The sequence below is a fragment of the Camponotus vicinus genome, unplaced genomic scaffold (assembly GCF_025532165.1).
Source record: "Camponotus vicinus isolate PSW18456_S1 unplaced genomic scaffold, iyCamVici1.0 SCAF_6, whole genome shotgun sequence".
Taxonomy (NCBI): Eukaryota; Metazoa; Arthropoda; class Insecta; order Hymenoptera; family Formicidae; genus Camponotus; species Camponotus vicinus.
Genome location: NW_028141978.1, coordinates 16,735,233 through 16,755,606, shown reverse-complemented (window position 1 = coordinate 16,755,606; position 20,374 = coordinate 16,735,233). Strand labels below are relative to the sequence as shown.

At 31.7% G+C, this 20,374-nt stretch overlaps 2 protein-coding genes across 2 annotated transcripts; both read left to right on the top strand.

The window, feature by feature from the left end:
• The first annotated feature begins 4,549 nt into the window (after positions 1–4,549).
• Positions 4,550–9,738, top strand: LOC145973735 (uncharacterized). Its single transcript, XM_083103313.1, has 2 exons — positions 4,550–4,626; positions 6,459–9,738. Exons 1-2 carry the CDS (start codon positions 4,550–4,552, stop codon positions 9,736–9,738), a joined length of 3,357 nt encoding a protein of 1,118 aa, XP_082959439.1.
• Positions 9,739–14,697: 4,959 nt separating this feature from the next.
• Positions 14,698–16,099, top strand: LOC145973734 (uncharacterized). The gene is made up of 5 exons (XM_083103312.1): positions 14,698–14,966; positions 15,049–15,173; positions 15,279–15,440; positions 15,641–15,781; positions 16,028–16,099. Exons 1-5 carry the CDS (start codon positions 14,795–14,797, stop codon positions 16,097–16,099), a joined length of 672 nt encoding a protein of 223 aa, XP_082959438.1. The 5' UTR covers positions 14,698–14,794.
• Positions 16,100–20,374: the final 4,275 nt, after the last annotated feature.

Below are 20,374 nucleotides of genomic sequence, written 5' to 3'. Positions count from 1 at the left end.
ATGAGTGAAATACATGTACAGTACACACTACATTGCAGCTAGCGTATATTTTTTCTCTTCGTCATACATTCTCTCTCTCTCTCTCTCTCTCTCTCTCTGTCCTCTTCTTTTTCTCTTCAGATCTTTTTTTCTTTTTTAACACTATTAATTTTATTCATAATGATGCGTAATAACGTACATTTTTTTTTATATGATCAGAAGTAGAAACGTACATATCTCATCTTGTGAATAATATATCCATACATATATACTTAATTGTAGAATAAATATAAAACTGAACTTTAAAAAATACATTAAACAGCATAGTTTTATATAAGGCTGTTGTAATGTAAGCACTAATATGCATTTGTATACAGAATAAAATAATTGAAAAAAATAATTTAGTTTCAGAAAAAATAACACAATAATTGACAATAATTTTAAAAATATTTGCATATAAAACTATTAATGTATTTCTAGGCAGAAAATTCAAAATTCTCATTAAAAAAAAGCTACACGAAAATCCAAGTAAATTAAATGTGTTATTATATTGTACATTGTACATTTTTCAACTGTTTTTGAACTGATTAATGTATACAAAATATACAATGAAAGATGATATACATTATACATACATGAGTAAGAAACTTCATTGTGCACCAAGATGCTCAGAATTTCTATTTATATAAATTTTTAATATCTTTCGTCAGATGCTTATTTGTAAACTTATGGCATCTATTTAGAAATATTATGATACATAGTGAATATTTCGCGATAACATTAGTAATTATATTAAAATATTTGTTTATATGTATTATTCTTTTTTAGTATAATTTATAATATATATATTGTTTATACATTAAAAGAAAAGAAGGAAAATAATGTCTTTTTTTCAATTGTTGATATTTAACAAAAAAAACTTAATATCAGTATGTTATGTAATGATTAGTTTCTTGTCATTTAGTTGTTGCAATTATGGACGACACTTTAGTATCACTATATAAAATCGAATAAAATATTCGAAGCGCAAGTAGCATATATGGTTATAACGTCAATATGTTTTTATTAAATTAAATTTAATTATGTTTTTTATTGATAATTATATTTTTTCGAAGTTTAATTAATTTCTACTTTATTTTGAAAACCAAGTTGATGAATTTTTATCGATAATAATTATATAACATATAATATATGACATATAATATTAATAACTAGCTTTTACTTTATATTTCGCCAATATATAAAACTAATGCACATAATATTGTTGATAATATCATTAATATTTTTAATAACCTACATTTTTTATTTTTGATTACTTATAATAAAGAATACATGGACATAATTATTATCGATAAAAATTCATCAACTTGGTTTTCAAAATAAAGTAGAAATTAATTAAACTTCGAAAAAATATAATTATCAATAAAATACATAATTAAATTTAGTTTAATAAAAACATATTGACATTATAACCATATATCCTACTTGCGCTTCGAATATTTTATTCGATTTTATATAGTGATACTAAAGTGTCGTTATGAGATTTACAATTCTTTTTATAATTTATCATTGTAATCTAAAAAAAAGAAGGAAAAAAATTTGCCAAATAAAATTTTTCCGTAGAGATCCGTAAGGCTTCTTTTAGGTATAGGAGTTGTATATATTCTGTAAAATAAATCATAATAATCATATATTAATCATATGCATATATATATATATATATATATATATATAAAACTATCACATATTATATATATATATAAATATAAATATACATACATTTTCTTTTCAATAATGGAAGTATGATGCGGATGATGCTGGCAGATATTCTGGCTGTACAGACGATGCGTGCACATATCCTGCTTGCACGAGCGGTGCGCGCACATATCCTGATTGCACGGGCGGTGCGCGCACATATCCTGATTGTACGGGCGGTGCGTGTACATATTCTGGCTGTACGGACGATGTATGCACATATCCTGGTTGTACGGGCGGTGCGTGTACATATTCTGGCTGTACGGACGCTGCATGCACATATCCTGCTTGCACAGGCGGTGCGTACATATATCCTGGTTGTAAGGGCAGTGCCTGCACATATCCTGATTATACGGGCGGTGTGTGCACATATCTTGGTTGTACAGGCGGTGCGTGCATATATTCTGGTTGTATGGCTGGTGTGGTGATGGGTCGCAATCCCGCACGTCCACGTGCGGCATATTTTTGTTTCTTTTTTTCCCGGGTAACCGCTCTGTGAACGGCTTCATTAATGCGGTGCAAAAAAAAATATATACAATATAATAATATAAACATAATAATTTTTTTACATTTATATATAAAAAATATAAAATTAATTTGGAAAAATTAATTGGACAAATTATTTACACACACACACACACACACACACACACACACACACATATATATATATATATATATTGTGCACTGATAATTTACCCGTAACTTTTTTTCTTCATCAATAAACACACGTAAGTATATAATTTATTTGTGTATATATATATATATATATATATATATATATATATATATCAGTGTTATAATCTGATCTATTAAAGCTGAAATATTATCTCTCATATTCTCTAATTCATGTGAAATAACCGATATTGAATTACCGATATTGAACTATGATTTAGAGATCCCCTGAGACATAATATTTCAGCTACTACAACACACTGATATATACAAATAAATTATGTACATGTGCATTTATTAGTAAAGAAAAATAAAATCTATGGATAAATAATCGACGCACAATACACATATGCACACATACATACAAGTAATCTTCCCAATCATATATTTCCCTTATAATTTATTAAAATATAATGATATTCACCTTGTTTATGTTTTGTTCTAATCTCACGTCCGCTAGTACCGACGCCGTGGCCGTTGACACTTTCCCATCCGCTGATAACGGCGCCGTCGCCGTTGACACTCTCCCGTCCGCTAACAGCGGGACCATTGCCATTGCCACTCTCCCGTCGGCTGAGAGCGGCGTCGTCGCCGTTGACACTCTCCCGTCGACTGATAGCGGCGCCGTCGCCGTTGATATGTTCCCGGCCGCTGACAGCGGCGCCGTCGCCGTTGATACGTTCCCGTCCGCTGACAGCGGCGCCGTCACCGTTGACACTCTCCCGTCCGCTAATAGCGGCGCCGTCGCCGTCGTCGTTGACACTCTCGCTCGCTGGTAGCGGCGCCGTCGCCGTGGACACTCTCCTGTCCGCTGAAGACGACGCCGTTGTCGCCACCATCCTCACTTTTGCTGATAGTGGCGACAACGACGTCGTCTTCGTCGTCTTTCTTGATCTTATGCTGCCTTCGCTTCTAGCTAAAATAAATTTATAATTATATATATAAATATATATATATATATACAGGGTGAGCCATTTTAATTAACGCACGCAATTATTTCGGAAACAAAGCATTTTAGAGAAAAATGTTTCAGACAAAAGTTGTTTGGTTTCGAGGGGGCCATAAGATGGTATCATTGGTTTGACCTTGAAGAGTTATTTGAAGGTCACATGAAGGTCACCTTCAATTTCTTAAATGTAACCTACTATTTGTCATTGCATATTCTTGTAGCTTATCTCGAGAGCTTTCCAAAACACTATAATTAAGTACCTTTTCGTTAAGTACTTTTTGAGTTATGAGGCTTGAAATAATTTCTTAATTTTACATAAACCGTAAAATATCTTGTAAAATATTCATTTTTCGATTATCTTACCTTAATACTTTTACGTACAAATAATGAGAGGAATCAACTGGTGTAAAGAAAACACAGTTGTTTTGAAAAAAAATATGTAATTTGCAATTAACAATTCCATATTTTTTCTTAAAAACAACTATGTGTTTTCTTTACACCAATTTGTGCATAAAAGTATTAAGGTAAAATAAACGAAATATGAATATTTTACTAGATATTTTATGGTTTATGCAAAATTAAGAAATTATTTCAAGCTCCATAACTCGTAAAGTACTCAATGAAAAAATACTTTATTATAGTGTTTTGAAAAGCTTTCGAGATAAGCTACAAGAATATGTACAGGAAAACTTAGGTTTCCATTTAAGAAATTAAAGGTGACCTTCACGTGACTTTGACAATGCTTTTTAGGGTCATAATAATATTGCTATGCAATGCGCCATATAAAACCCTACCAATTTTGTATGAAACATTTTTTTCGAAAATCTCGTTTTCAAGATATTTTACCAGTCCGGTATTTTTTGCGCACCCTGTATATTGACGCGATGTCATGTATCGTGGAGTAAGTCGACTCATGTTCACATGCGTGCGCCTCGACACTCGATTGTTCCACAGGAACGCCGAGCTATACTCTATGCGAAATAATTTGCTGTTGCCAGCGTATCCATTCTGGCATCACTGAACGTACGTATAACAAGAAAAGCGCGCGTGACTGCTATAACACGTTACTTATAACCTGATCGTATCGATAAAAGTATCGATATAGTGAAAAACTAGTAAAAGAACTTTTGATTTGTGTAGTTTGTTTTGTACTGTTATAGTTTATAGAGTGTATTATAGTGTGTCCACATAATGGGGCGAAAATATGATGACATACATTTGCCTCTGACTCGGCGCAGAGCTTCCGTCAAGAAAGGCTGGATTAGAAGGTGAGCATATTTCCATTGATACATATACGAGGGAAGGGTGAAAAGTTTCGGTCCTCACATAGAAATGGCGTTACTATGCTTATTTTTTTGGCGGCGTTGCATGATTTCATCCTTCATCAAGTTACTATAAAAGTTTCAAGTCGATGCGTTACTTAGTTTAGTCCGTCAAAACTAAATTAAGTAACGCATCGACTTGAAACTTTTATGGTAACTTGATGAAAAATGAAATCATGCAACGCCGCCAAAAAAATAAGCATAGTAACGCCATGTCTATGTGAGGTCCGAAACTTTACACCCTACCCTCGTATACATACATACATACATACATACGTGCATAAATAAAATACGTCCATAAATTTTACAAATAATTTTAAATTTTAAATTATAAATATTTATAAAATATTTAATATTATGTAGCAGTAATTCCAAATTTATTTATATATTATTTTTGTTACATTTTTCAAAATTAACCTTCTTTATAATAATATTTTTATGAAAATAATTTAAATTTAATCTATGAAAATAATTTAAATTTTTTAATAAAGTAAAATAAATTTTCAAAATAAATTTCAATTTTCTATTTTAAATATGTATAAAATATTTATATAATGTATATAATTTTATATATATATTTTTAATTCAATTACTATTTTATTTCTTAAATTCTGTAGCATTATTAAAATTTTTAACATACATATCTATTATATTATTTTATATTTATATATTTTATAACAAAAATTTTATATAATGGTATTTAAAAAATGTCGCATACGTTCAGTGCCATTCGATAAAGAATGAAAATTGAAGAAAAAATATCTAATACTATTTTTCGATGTGATAAATAGTTTTATCGCATATTGTAATAAGTTAGTCAGTGAAACTGCAATGAAACTATTCATTGCATCGAAAAATAGAATTAGACGTTTTTTCTTACATTTTTATTCTCTATCTAATAACGCTAAGCGTATGCGGCACTTTTTTAACATCTTGTATACAAATAATATTGAAAACATGACAATTTCTGAAAAATTTTTTGCAGTCTTTTGTTTATTTTGTATTTTAAAATAAGTTATAATAAGTTAAAATAATTTAAAATAAGATGTATTTTTTTATAGTAGTTGTATAGTAGTTTTATAGTAGTTAGTGCCAGAGGCGATCTATTCGTGTGCTGGTAGCTTTTAAAAATATATTGTGATCCAGATACGTGTTGCATGTGCGTTCTGGAAAAAATCCAGAGGCGATCTATTCGTGTGCTGGTAATTTTTCTATTTTGCTCCAGATACGGTTTGCATGTGCGTTCTGGAAAAAATCCAGAGGCGATCTATTCGTGTGCTGGTAGCTTTTAAAAATATATTGTGATCCAGATACGTGTTGCATATGCGTTCTGGAAAAAATCCAGAGGCGATCTATTCGTGTGCTGGTAATTTTTATAAATATTTTGCTCCAGATACGGTTTGCATGTGCGTTCTGGAAAAAATCCAGAGGCGATCTATTCGTGTGCTGGTAATTTTTATAAATATTTTGCTCCAGATACGGTTTGCATGTGCGTTCTGGAAAAAATCCAGAGGCGATCTATTCGTATGCTGGTAACTTTTAAAAATATTTTGCTCCAGATACGGTTTGCATATGCATTCTTAAAATTATTATAAAATATTTGAAGCATTTTTGTTTTCAAAAATTATGTATTGTATTATAATTTATTTTTGTAGCTATTAGATAAAAACTAAACAAAAGACTGCACTTATTTTTCAGAGATTTAACTTTGTTCATATTTTTTTCTACTTTTTAATTTTTTTAATATTTTACAAATACTAATCCATTAATCTTTTCAGGCGGCAGTTATTGAGGCAAATCGAAAAAGAAATGAACTCTAGGAATGTTTGTGTTAATAAGGGTACTAACAATGAATCCATCGATTATAAGAAATCGGTGGAATTACTTCCCGATATGATGGATTCGAAAGTTAGTACCCAAAGTATTCAATGCCTAGAGTCAACTTCAGAGACAGGTATGTATTATGAAAATGTTAACAACTGCGACGATAACAATACACTTGTTATCGATAATAAAGACCTTCTAGATACTTCTTGTATCCAGGAAAATTTTCCCGAAGGCCGTCGCATTGTCGATATTTCTTTTATGTGGAATGAAATCCATAGAACTTTCGATAATCATGCACGAGGAATAGAGTGCCAATTTAAAGATTGGAAACTCGTAAATTCTCGTCGTCGTGGGCTCATGACACAATTGTTCTTCAAATGCCAAATGTGCAATTATGAAGCTAACATCTGGTCAGAACCCACAGAGCCGAAAACATTGGACATAAATACGGCTGCTGTAGCAGGAACTATCACAGTTGGAATTGGTTTTGCCCAATTGGAAGAGCTGTGTGCAGCTATAAACATTCCATGTATGTCCGATAAAACTTATATCAAATATCGAGAAAAGGTAATCGATGATTTTGAGAAAACAGCTATGGAAAATATGAAAATAGCTGGCGAAGTTGAAAAGCAACTCGCTCTCGAAAGAAAAGAAACAATAAACGGTATTCCGTATATAACTGTTATAGCGGATGGTAGTTGGATGAAGAGATCGTACGGCAACGCCTACGATTCTCTTTCCGGCGTTGGTGCAATAATTGGTTACCGCACAAAAAAGATTCTTTTTGTCGGTGTCCGCAATAAATTTTGCACGATATGTGATATGGCGGAAAGAAATAGAATCGAACCAAGACACCATAAATGTTACAAAAATTTCGATCGTAACGCAAGCTCCACAAGTATGGAGAGCGACGCCATAGCAGAAGGCTTTAAAAGTAGCCTGGAAATGCATGGAATGATCTATAAAACAATTATTGCCGATGGTGATAGCAGCGTATATCAGACCATCGTTGATAGCAGACCATATCGCGAACAAATGGTTACCGTGAAAAAAATTGAATGTACAAATCATTTGCTTCGCAATCTCTGCAAAAAGTTGAAGATTGTAGCAGAAACAACTCAGCAAAAAATGCAAAGAAAGCGTGGTTTCGTCTATCTACGAAATGTTGTAAAAAACAACATTTTGAAGATACGAAAAGAAGTGATAAAAGCAATTGATGTACGAGGAAAAGAAGAGCAACCTGATCATTATAAGGCTATGGAATTGCAAAAAGATATATTAAATATTCCTAGCCATATATTTGGTGAACATAAACGATGTAAAGAACGCGGTCGTATTTGTGACTGTCGTGACGAAATGAAGAAAAATTATGTACCGTTTCTCAAGTTGCACGGTCTTTATCAAAAAGTAGAGAGTGCTATGATATATTTAAGCGCTTATTCTGATAGCTTGTTGCTGAAATTAACCAATAATTTTGCAGAATCGTTCAACTCGATAATCTGCAAAGAAATTGGTGGAAAGCGCATCAATTTTGGTAATCGAGGCTCCTATAATGCTAGAATTGCGGGGGCAGTTGTGCAATATAATACACAACAAGTTCTCACGCAAGTGCAAAATATATGTAAAAGTGTTCCTCCCATTATCGAGACTTTGGAAAAGCGACGACAAGCAAAAGTTGCAAGAACCAGAGAATCTCGAGAAATGAATGGAAGGCAAAAAAAGTTTAAGCGGGAATCAGGAACAGATTGTCATTATGGCCCGCAATCACAAAAACCGGATCTCCCACTTGATGTTTTTGAGCAACTTCGACAAAATCATTTGGAAAAGTTGCTTGAAAATGCCAAAAATTGGAGACAAATTGAACGTGATACAATGGAGCAAAGTGAATCTGATTTGTGGCACTCATTGAGACAGGAAATGTTGACGGCGTCTAATTTTGGAATCGTATGTCGCATGAGACCGACAACGTCTTGCGTCGCAACTGTAAAAAATATTTTATTTCCTCCTTCAATCGATACCGCGGCTATGAAATATGGTCGCGAGAAAGAAAATATTGCGAAAACAGAATTGGCCATAACATTAAAAAAGGAGATTAAAACTTGCGGATTATTCATTGACATTGAAAATCCATGCTTAGGTGCTTCTCCTGATGGACTCATTGATAAAGATGGTCTGGTAGAAATAAAATGTCCTCTGTCAGCTGAGCATTTAACAGCGGAAGAGGCCATAAAAACGCTGCCTCAACTAAAAGGCATCTTTGATCAGAAAAATTCAAATAAGATGAATCAGATTCATCGATTTTTCTATCAAATTCAAGGGCAGTTAAATATAACGCAGCGAGATTATTGTATTTTCGCTGTATGGACGCCAAAAAGCATGAAAATAGTACGTGTTAATAGGGACAATGTATTTTGGAATAATAAAATGCTGCCCTTTTTAACACGTTTCTATTATGATTGCATGCTTCCAGAAATCTTGGATAGTCGGCATAATAGACATATGCCAATTAGAAATCCAAGATACATAATTGAAGCTCAACAAGAAGCAGCGAAAAAAATAAAAAGTCTTCGACAATGTAATTCAGAAGACGAAAACATTATCCAAAAAGATGAATGTTTCGAATCTGAAATAAATGTTTCGAATATTTTAGCAATGGAAGCAACTATTGTTACTGCTCCGAGTGCAGAACAAGATGACGATTGCATCGTTGTTAGTTACTCCAAAAATAGAGAACTAACTGAAGACGATGTATTAGCAAAGCAAAGAGAATTTTTACCTATAGATAACAAAATAAATGACGAATCATTAGACCTATTTTTACGCGTTATAAGAGATGATTCTCATTTTGAAACACAAAGTGTGCTATATTTGGAATATCCTCATATAATTGTAGCAAGTCGTAGCGACAAAAGCTTACAAATTATTGGAGGAAATTGTAGTGATCATTGGCGATGTATTTTTTTGGACGGCACCAAACTTCGAGTGTACGATAGTTTACCTGGTTGTACATACGATAAATTGGTGCCTAAAGAAAAAATGAACGTTACAAAATATTTGGCACCTGAGAATGACGCGTTTCTCATCGGGCCGCAGACGTCTGTGTGTACTATCTCCAATAGATTTTTTGTTCGGTTACCTTTGTTTTCTGGGAATGGGAGACGAGTTTGCTTCTCGAGTGTACACACCTCGCACTTTGACATCTGCTGCTTGTTTTCAAGCTTTAACCCGTGAACTACACCGCTCTTCGCCATGCTCCGTAAATCTCGCTCGTTTAAATGTCCAAGTCTATAGTGCCACTCGTTTATATTGTTCTTCGCACCTCTCGCTGGCACTGTCGCGTTGTTCGCTTCACTCACCGAATCGTCTCTCTTTCCACGTTCGACTGTCTCGCTCTCCTTATGGCTCAATAGCATTGCTGCCTTGTTTACATCGTCGACCGCACTGTTTCCCTTTCGCGCATAATAGAGACTCCCGACTCTGTCTGCTCGAAAAATAATCGCTCCATTTTTGCTTGTCACTATCGCGTCTTTTTCTCGAAACAGTACCTCGTACCCGCGATCGGTGAATTTTGACACCGATATCAAATTCGTGCGTAAGTCCGAAACGTAATACACTTTCTCGAAATTTATTTTTGTGTCTTTCTTGCCATTGCTCACTGACAATCTCACGTTACCCGCGCCAGTAATGCTTGTCGACTCACTGTTTGCCAAGTTCAATGTTTTGTTTACATTCTCGATTTTCTCGAATTTGTCCTTTTCTGTGCACATATGAGCTGTGCACCCGCTATCCAAGCACCACACCTTACCGTTCACGCTCTCGCGACTATACATTGCTGTTTCGACCGTGTTTAGCATCACCAAATTTCCGCTCGCGTTATCCGAAAATTCCGGTTCATTTTCGTCATCTTCCGCCTGTCGTGCACTCATTTGCGAATTCGACGGGTATCTCGCTTTGCAATATCTAGCTACATGACCGACTCTATCGCATCGATAACATCGCGGTCTCTTCGGTGTTTGCCCTTGAGTCTCACTTTTCTCATCTTTCGGTTTCTCACGATGTTCGTTTGACACACGCCTGTTTTGTCGAAACTTTGCGTTTTTCACATACATAGCACTCGTTTCCGCACCACTCTCAGTTGATTTTCGCGACTGGAATTCTTCGAGTATTTTTACTCGCAATATTTCAGGTTTTCGCAACTCGTCGCGCGTCTCGATGGCACAACGAAAATTCTCGAACGAATCAGGCAAGCTATAGAGCAATAAAATTGTCAACACTTCTTCGTTTATCTCTAAACCAATCTCTTTTAATTTCGCGACCGCCTCGAAAAATTCAGTTAAATGAGGTCGCACGTTTTTACCTTCCTTTAATTTTGACAGGATTACCGTTTTTAACAACGTTGCTTTTCGCGCCGGTCCTTTAGACTGAAACGTCGACTCGATTTTCAGCCACACTTCTCTCGATGTTTCACACCCGCGAATTATGTTTAACTCCGATGTACTAATTGATAAAATTATATCGGCTTTCGCTTTCGCATCTTTATTCTTCCAAAGCGCTATTTCAGTGTCTCCAGTCTCTGGTTTAACTTTTGTACCGTCTACATAAGACCACGTGTCATTTTTCACCAATATTGCCTCCATTTGGAGTTTCCACGTGTCATAATTTTCCGCGTTTAGCGGCTCGATTTTCATTATCGACGTCATATCGACATGCCTGTCGATGATATTAATTGTTCGCACCACTTGAGTCTGATTAAACGGTTTTCCCGTTTCTCTAACCTTTTTAATTCCACGCTTCGCTACACGTTTCGGCCACGTTGCCACCGAATTTTTCACTCGCGACTTCAATCTGTATTTTACCGCACGTTATTCAATTTCCTGGGCCCATAACCTGTTGGGCAGGTAAATAAATAAATCAGGCGTTTATTTATTACACAACAATAATTCGTTTATTAACGATTTCGAAGATATATGCGGATTCACACAACTTCGCGTGCGCGTCGAACGGTAGCGAATTCAGACTGACTCCCATCGGAAGGGGGCGAGTCCAGTTGACCCGAGGATCTATTGATCGATATTGTAGGGTGCCGATAAGTTAGGTAATACTTTGTAACCCCAACATTTTGGAATAAATAAATTTTCACAAAATTGTAACGCGTTAACAGAGTTGGACAACGATTTTGTATTTCCTAACTTAAAAATCAAGGATCTTAAATATTTACGTGATATTTGCTTATCCATTCCTTGAACCAGAGACATTTTCTTTTAAATTTTTAATATTGCTTTCAAATGGAAAAGCTGAGTTTGCATGAAGAGGACCAGTTTTTTGAGCGGATTTTACGGCATGTAAAAGTATATGTAAGTTAAATGTCATTGACTCTTGTCCATACATCATTTCGTAATTACAAACAAATTTTATTATATCTCTTTCGCATGTATTCAATTCGTCGGCTGTTATTTCTGTTTTTAGTAAAATGTATGCACATTTTACCAACAAAGCGTAATGTTTAAGTGCATCTTCGTGCAAAATGTTTTTTAAACAGGGCAAACTAAAGTATAATAACCATGATTTTAATTCTGATGCTTTTGGTCTCATGGATCCATTTATAATTCCACTACGCGGAAGTCTGTGTATGTTATGTGTTGGCCTAATATTTAAATACCGTGTTTCTATACATTCGATGTTTTTTTATTCAATTTATACATAGATTTTCCCGTCTTCTACTCATTTAATATTTGAAACGTGACCCCAAGAAGCAAACTATGCATATATTCGTACGAAAACGACCATATCAAAATTAGAAAGATCCTCAAAGACACTCGTTCCTTTTACTCCTCTCACAATATTTCCACAGTTCAAAGCATTTTTCACATCTTTTATATGGCTTTCGTGCGTTCTGTCAGTGCTATCTTGATTGAATACATATCGGATTCCGCGAACACTATGGATGTATTCACCACGTTGGTAACAATAGCTACATCCATTATAACCATTGAATAATATTCGATTTTGTATGATAGGGCGACATACGGAGTCAACAACACAATTATGGATGGAAAATCGCAAATAAATTTTTTTATCATTCATTTGAATAAATAATCCTGCGTTATTTAAATGGTTTATTTCATTTATTATGGTGCTTTTTAAAAATAAATTTAATAAGGGTGGTTTTGGCTCTTTCATCACCGATAGTATCCCACTTAAAAGTATAAATTTATATCTTTCGTTGTATAGTAGATCATTTAACATCAATTGACAGGGCCAAAATCCTTTTTTGCCACTTTTTGTTAAGGGAGCTCCGTCCGTGTTAAAATTAAAAGAAAAGATATATTCTAAATTTTGTTGATATACATCGTTTGTTTGATTTATTTTTCTGTACAACTCACTATATACGTCTTTTAAATTCGCATCATTTGTTTCATTTGGCGAAGCTATCCTGCTTTTTAAATGATAAATAATTTTATTATTTTTGAGTAATTGTTTAATTTGATAAACCAAACCTAGAGACAAGAAGTAATTTGTTGAATCAATAGTAAGATTCGTCGTTTTGTCACATTTTTCACAAATGTACGCTTTATATACACACTTCTGTTGCTTTTAAAGAATATAATATGTTATCAGAACAGTTACTGCAATAATAATTCTGGGTGATATTTTCATCTTGAGATGAAAAGCATTTTTGCATTTTATATTTTGATATATTTAAGTCGCTACTTTTTCGTCCAGAACAAATTTTTAACATTTCAATCAGTTCCATTTGCGCTTCATTAGTTAAATGAAAACGCGTAGAGAAGGCAGTGACCATAACAATAACATCACGAACAGACAAATGTGATGACTCTAACATAATATCATTAAAGAGATCTGTGCCATCCTCTTTGTCCGACAGTTCATTCTCCGTGTCAGTTTTATCATCACTTATTTCGCTATCATAACTAGAATCATCAAAATCTTCATCATCGTCGCCATTTTCATTATCAAATAAGTTTATATGTTGCGCGTTACTAATACAATCAGTCATATAATCATTAATCTCTGAATTAATAGGTGAATTTGATGTAACGCTATATAAGAACGAAAATAAATAATTTTGATTTATAATAATAAAAAAATTTTTTTTAATTTTGTTTTATATCCATCGTTTAAAAATACTTTTTTTTCATTACACACTGTCAAAGTAATCAAATAAATTTTATTTTAAATAAAAAATACTGGTTTGATTTAAACAAGTTTTCATCAATCATATCAGCTTTTAAGTTGTGTTATTTTCAAGAAAGCATGATATAATAATTTACTACCATATAACAACTTATAAATAATACATATTTTTAATTTCTTCTCATATAATAATGTAAAAAGTATACATAGTTTTTTTTTAAATATTAAATTGTAATAAAAAATATAATTATTCACATAAAAATTGTAATATATTTTATTTTTAAGTTATATGTACTTCCATAACAATGTATATTTGTCTTATTGTAAAAAACCAATCAAATCCCAGTAGTAATCAATGCAGTTGTAACATGTAAAATGTATGTGTACTGTATATATAAATATGTGAACACTAATTAAAAAATACACCATTGAAAAATTTTTAATTTGCAATATTACTCTTAATTTTATTTACGTTATTATTACAATGTACAAAAACTTCAGATTTCAGTATGCATAGCTTTAATAAACTCGTAGTACTCACCTTTCTTCATTAAAATCAGATTTTGAAAGATAGTTTTCTACATTATTTACTGTTTGACCAGTTTCAACAGTACCTTATACTAATAAAAAAGGGCACCGTTACCCAGCTATATAAAAACGTATGAAAAAATTATAGATAAAAATATGTATGTGTGTATAAAGACACGTTATATATATATATATATATATATATATATATAATTTAATTAGTTTATATATATTAATTATTATAAAGGATAAAAGGAAAGAGGAAAAGCATAAATAGGACATCACATATGCTTATATTGCTTATTACGTTACTGTAGTCAACTGTGACGTCACGATTGCTCATGCGCAGAACCGCACATGCGCGCGCACGGAATCCCTAATCGGAACACTGATCTGTACGAGTCCGTTTTAGAACGAAGAGGGTTAGGTAGTAGTAGCATTCGTACGAGTATACAACGCATTTAACAATTATTAAAGTTAATAAATTCGAGTAATATTTATTGTGTCTTTAACTATAAATGAATGTTATGTACTGTTTGTGTTAATCAACAACGTTTGTTAATCAGTATTGTGTTTACTGCAGGAATATACCTGTTTTTCAACCATGTTCGCGTACATAAAATTTTTAGAGGGACCACACCAGGGAAATAAATATCGCGTGTCCACCTCGAAAATAGATCATATATTTGAAAGTTCAGATTTCGATCCGAAGAAGAAATATTTCGCGCAGCATAACGATGGACACAAATACAAATGTCAAATCATCTTTATGTCAAGTTAGTGCTATTGAACTGATTTGTAGCTTTTATTCTTTTCATTTTAGTTGATATAAGTAAGTACATAATTATTTGTTTTTAGCTAATAACGATGATCTCGATAAGCAAATACATGCTAAAAAACGTATAAAAACGATTCCAAGTCACCAACTACTTACTGATAATGAAAGTGAAATTGCTTCTTCAACGCAAGAAACGAATGTAAAAGTAAATAAATGATTTTTTTTATTTATAGCATTTTCATATTAATTTATTAATACGTTTGTCAATTTCGAACTAATTATAAAAAAATATACATGTTCTTTATTTAAGATTGTACCACGTGAAAAATATGAAGCTATGTTATCAGTAAAACTAGAAAAGTTGGGCCAAGATGATGTTAAACAAACCAAAAAATTTTCTAAAAAAGTAACTGTTGATGATCTTAAACACATGTCTGGTAGTAGTAGCTTCAACGATCTGACTGACGGACAGGTATATTTTATAATTTTTTAATTATTTATATTACCAGTTGTAATTAGCACTTGTCAGTTTTAAGAAAAAAATAAATATTATATTGTACATATAATAGGTATAAGTGTCAATATTTTTGTTATAACATTAATATAATTTAAAAAATTGTTAAAATACTAAAAACATGTACAATGTTATAATAAATTAATGTATCGTTTCAGAAGAAGAATTTAGATAAGGTGTTCAATGAAATTAATGGCATAAGTCCGAAAAGCGTTGATGCTGTTATCAACCATACAAAATCAAAAAAAGATGATTCAAAGTCAACTCCAACAAACAATAATAAGGAAAAAGAATCAAAGGTATACGATATAAGTGTTGTTAAAACTTATAGTAATATGTGTACTTATTACATGTATTTTATATTGAATAGTTTACAACAAAGATTATATATGTTTTAATTTAATGTGTATTATATTAAGAAATAGCTAAACAATAACAGTTTTGACGTTATAATAGAAATGAAATTAGATTGTTAAATAATATTTAGCTTTATATTTTTTATTGAAAAAATTAACAGTTAAAATAATTTTTCACATTGATTTCAGAATTCAGAAGTTGTGATCCGCCAAAAACAAAAAACCCAAGGTAATAAAATCTTTTATATGACAACACTTTAGTATTAATGTTTCAGTACTTATTTAAAACTATCACTAAATTTAATGTTTTTGAATGGCTCACGATTTCAATGAATGATTACAAATTTTATCTGATCAAGTTATAATTCCTGCTAGGGAAAACACTAAATACGAGGATGCTTTAAAGCAATTGAACTCTTGTAAAAAAAGATTGCAGCCTCGTTAAAAAAGAAAATGTCAAACTCGAAAAAAAGTGTGATGAATTGAAAAAGAAGTATGAAAATGAGAAAAAAAAGGCTGAAGAATACCGAAATTTAAATATACAGCTCCAAAAAGCTCTCATTGATAAAGCTGAAGAACAAGCAGGTAAATTATTCCATTTTCTTTTTATTTTCGACATATTTTCATGTAACATTAATGAAGAGCAGAAGACAAACTATTTAATTATTTATATTATTATTACTATTTGTTATATTTAAAAAAATACGCAATCTCTTGTATAATTTTCACTCATTTTGTTAGTTACCTAATTGAATTTTAAATTTTGTATTCACTGGTAACAATTGTTAATGTTAATTTGTTACATAAAATATTTAGTTCAATCTCGCTCATTTTTGAAAAAAGATAAGTGATAAATAATATTAATCAATGCAATAATCATAAGTTAAGGTATAATTACGATAAATATACTGCATTTTTATTAATATTTACAGATTTTAACTTTGTATATACAAAGTCAATTTATTGTTTTGGATGATTAATTTGTGTTTTATTTGTGCAATAATTGTTAAAATTTATTTTGAACTTTGGACAGCTCACAAGTTTTAACTAAAATTAATTCCAACTTTTAGCTTGAACACGTGTAAAAGTTGTAATGTTATTTTATTATTTAAATATTAACTTCAATAAAATTTTTTACCGCAAGATTTATATTTATTTAACAGTATTTACTTTGTGCGAAAATTGAGTCGCTTAAAATACTGTATTCAATAATCATGCAAAAAAAATGAATTGAAAACGATTGAAAGTGATAGGAGTTGGTTATATACATTGTTTCCGATTGATCTACATTAAGAGGATCTTATTTATTTACAGCTAAAAAAGATATAAATCAAAGTGGCCTCAAGTCGCTCTCTCTTTTTCTCTATTTGATGGAACATACATATGGATGATATATACAGGGTGAGCCATTTTAATTAACGCACGCAATTATTTCGGAAACAAAGCATTTTAGAGAAAAATGTTTCAGACAAAAGTTTTATGGTTTCGAGGGGGCCATAAGATGGTATCATTGGTTTGACCTTGAAGAGTTATTTGAAGGTCACATGAAGGTCACCTTCAATTTCTTAAATGGAACCTACTATTTGTCATTGCATATTCTTGTAGCTTATCTCGAGAGCTTTCCAAAACACTATAATTAAGTACCTTTTCGTTAAGTACTTTTTGAGTTATGAGGCTTGAAATAATTTCTTAATTTTACATAAACCGTAAAATATCTTGTAAAATATTCATTTTTCGATTATCTTACCTTAATACTTTTACGTACAAATAATGAGAGGAATCAACTGGTGTAAAGAAAACACACAGTTGTTTTGAAAAAAAAATATGTAATTTGCAATTAACAATTCCATATTTTTTCTTAAAAACAACTATGTGTTTTCTTTACACCAATTGATTCCTCTCATTATTTTGTACATAAAAGTATTAAGGTAAGATAATCGATAAATGAATATTTTACAAGATATTTTACGGTTTATGTAAAATTAAGAAATTATTTCAAGCCTCATAACTCAAAAAGTACTTAATGAAAAGGTACTTAATTATAGTGTTTTGGAAAGCTCTCGAGATAAGCTACAAGAATATGCAATGACAAATAGTAGGTTCCATTTAAGAAATTGAAGGTGACCTTCATGTGACCTTCAAATAACTCTTCAAGGTCAAACCAATGATACCATCTTATGGCCCCCTCGAAACCATAAAACTTTTGTCTGAAACATTTTTCTCTAAAATGCTTTGTTTCCGAAATAATTGCGTGCGTTAATTAAAATGGCTCACCCTGTATATACCTAGCTGACGTTGCTTGACATAAACTATGTTATTACAATAGGGTCGTAAAATTCTAATAATGTGCTGTGAACATATAGTAAGACAGGACTGATAATGTATGTTTGCAACTTTGTTTAAAATATTCCTATATTATAGTCTTAGGAATCCTCATATAAAATCATAATTTTATTATTGGTTTTCTTGTCATGCCATTCAAATTACTTTATTTATGTACATACAAAATGTTGGATGAGTAGCTCTCATTAATTAGTTAAGATAATTGGTTTTCCTGCTTGAATATTAATCTTACTTTTAATCAAATTTAAAAACAGTAATAACTCTGTCGTGTAAAAACCTGTAGAAACTTATTAGTCTATCAAAATTTAATCGACTTAAATTGATTTTAATATAAAAACTGGTAGAAATTGATTAAAATCAATGTAAATGGTATCAACTTTGATTTTATTTTTTCTGAGAAAATTCGTTGTTTGAAACGAAATCATTTACTGTTATAAACTTTTTAAATAAACTTTTTTCGATTACGTGTGTATGCAAATATTTACATACACGCTCGCATGCATATACGTATGAATGTATTATTAATATTTCTAATGATCACATCTGATATTCTAAGAGTAAATTTAAAAGGCGGTCTTAAAATTGGGCCTTCAAAAATAAGACGTGTGCATAAAATCTTTCTTCTCTCTCGCTTTTATAGGTTTGAATAAAATTTTAATATTATAAGTCTGCCATAAACGTATATCTTAGAACATACAACGCATGAACATGTAAAAATTATAAATAAGTATTAATATCCTTGTACACAATTATATGCTACTAAAATGCTAATTAACTTCTAATTATTATTAGAAGTGACTAATAAAAATAAACAATTTGTAAAAATAATTATCAATTATTTGTTTATTTTAAAACAATCACACAAAAATTAATTACAGTATTTTTATTACTGACGTATCAACGTACGTATACAATGTACCATATCATAAACAATTAATTGATAATTCTAGTTTGGTTGAAAAGTTGTGCCTTTCTTTTTACTTGCTCTTAGAGGGAAATTTGTAATTTTTTCTTAAGCAATGATTTTCCATTTTTTAACTAGATATATATTTCATTATTTATTAAGCAATATGTATTGTATATATATAATTCGAATGTAATAGTACAAATAATTATTTTATATAAAATTACATTTTTTATAGTAATGATCGATCAATTCAAGTTTATAACCGGAAATGTCGAAATGGATCACACAAAAAATTTCCTACCGGTTGGGAAAACCCGCACCGTTAACAACATCACGATGGTAAAATTATTACTTAACTATGATGTAACATATATCATAACAAAAAAAATTTATGCAGGTTCACGTTGGAAATCAGTGGTTGGATGAAAAAGTTTATAATAATATAGTAAACAAATCTAAGAATCCGAAGATGTTCATTGGTCACGCGCTTCTTGCCGTCTTTGGATCCGCGACGCTAGAAACCAGTACTATCACTGGACGGGTTTCCAACAAAAGCACTTCCAAATCAGCAGAAAAATATGCAGTCTTAGATCCTACTCTCTTAGCGGCTTGTAAAGGTATTATTTATAGAAGTAAAAGAATCTTTTTTCGAATAACTATAAGAAATTAGGCTCTGTATATTGAAAATATAAACTTAAATTTAAACGGACCATCAGAGCTAAACGCGGATGATAGTGCGTAAGTTCAACGAGAATTAAGTTTTCGTTGAAACTTTATTTGTGTGCACAGGGCACAAAATTTTCTTGATACGATACCAAGCGAATTTAAAATAATTCTCAATTCGAGAAATTATTTTAATTATCCCTCTTTCCCCCCTGTAGTGTTGTAGGCGAGAAAAATATCAGGCCGAAAGTCGCTGAATCGGGAATCGAACCCGAGTCTTTCGCTTGCCGGGCGACTGCTCTTACCACTGAGCTATTCAGACCCTTCAACTCGATACTTCTCGGTCGCCTACAAATGAATATTAAATTAAGGAATAACGCCATCTTCCGCCGGCGTGATTTTAAAATAACTATAAGAAATTAGGCTCTGTATATTGAAGATATAAACTTAAATTTAAACGGGCCATCAGAGTTAAACGCGGATGGTAGTGCGTAAGTTCAACGAGAATTAAGTTTTCGTTGAAACTTTATTTGTGTGCACAGGGCACAAAATTTTCTTGATACGATACCAAGCGAATTTAAAATAATTCTCAATTCGAGAAATTATTTTAATTATCCCTCTTT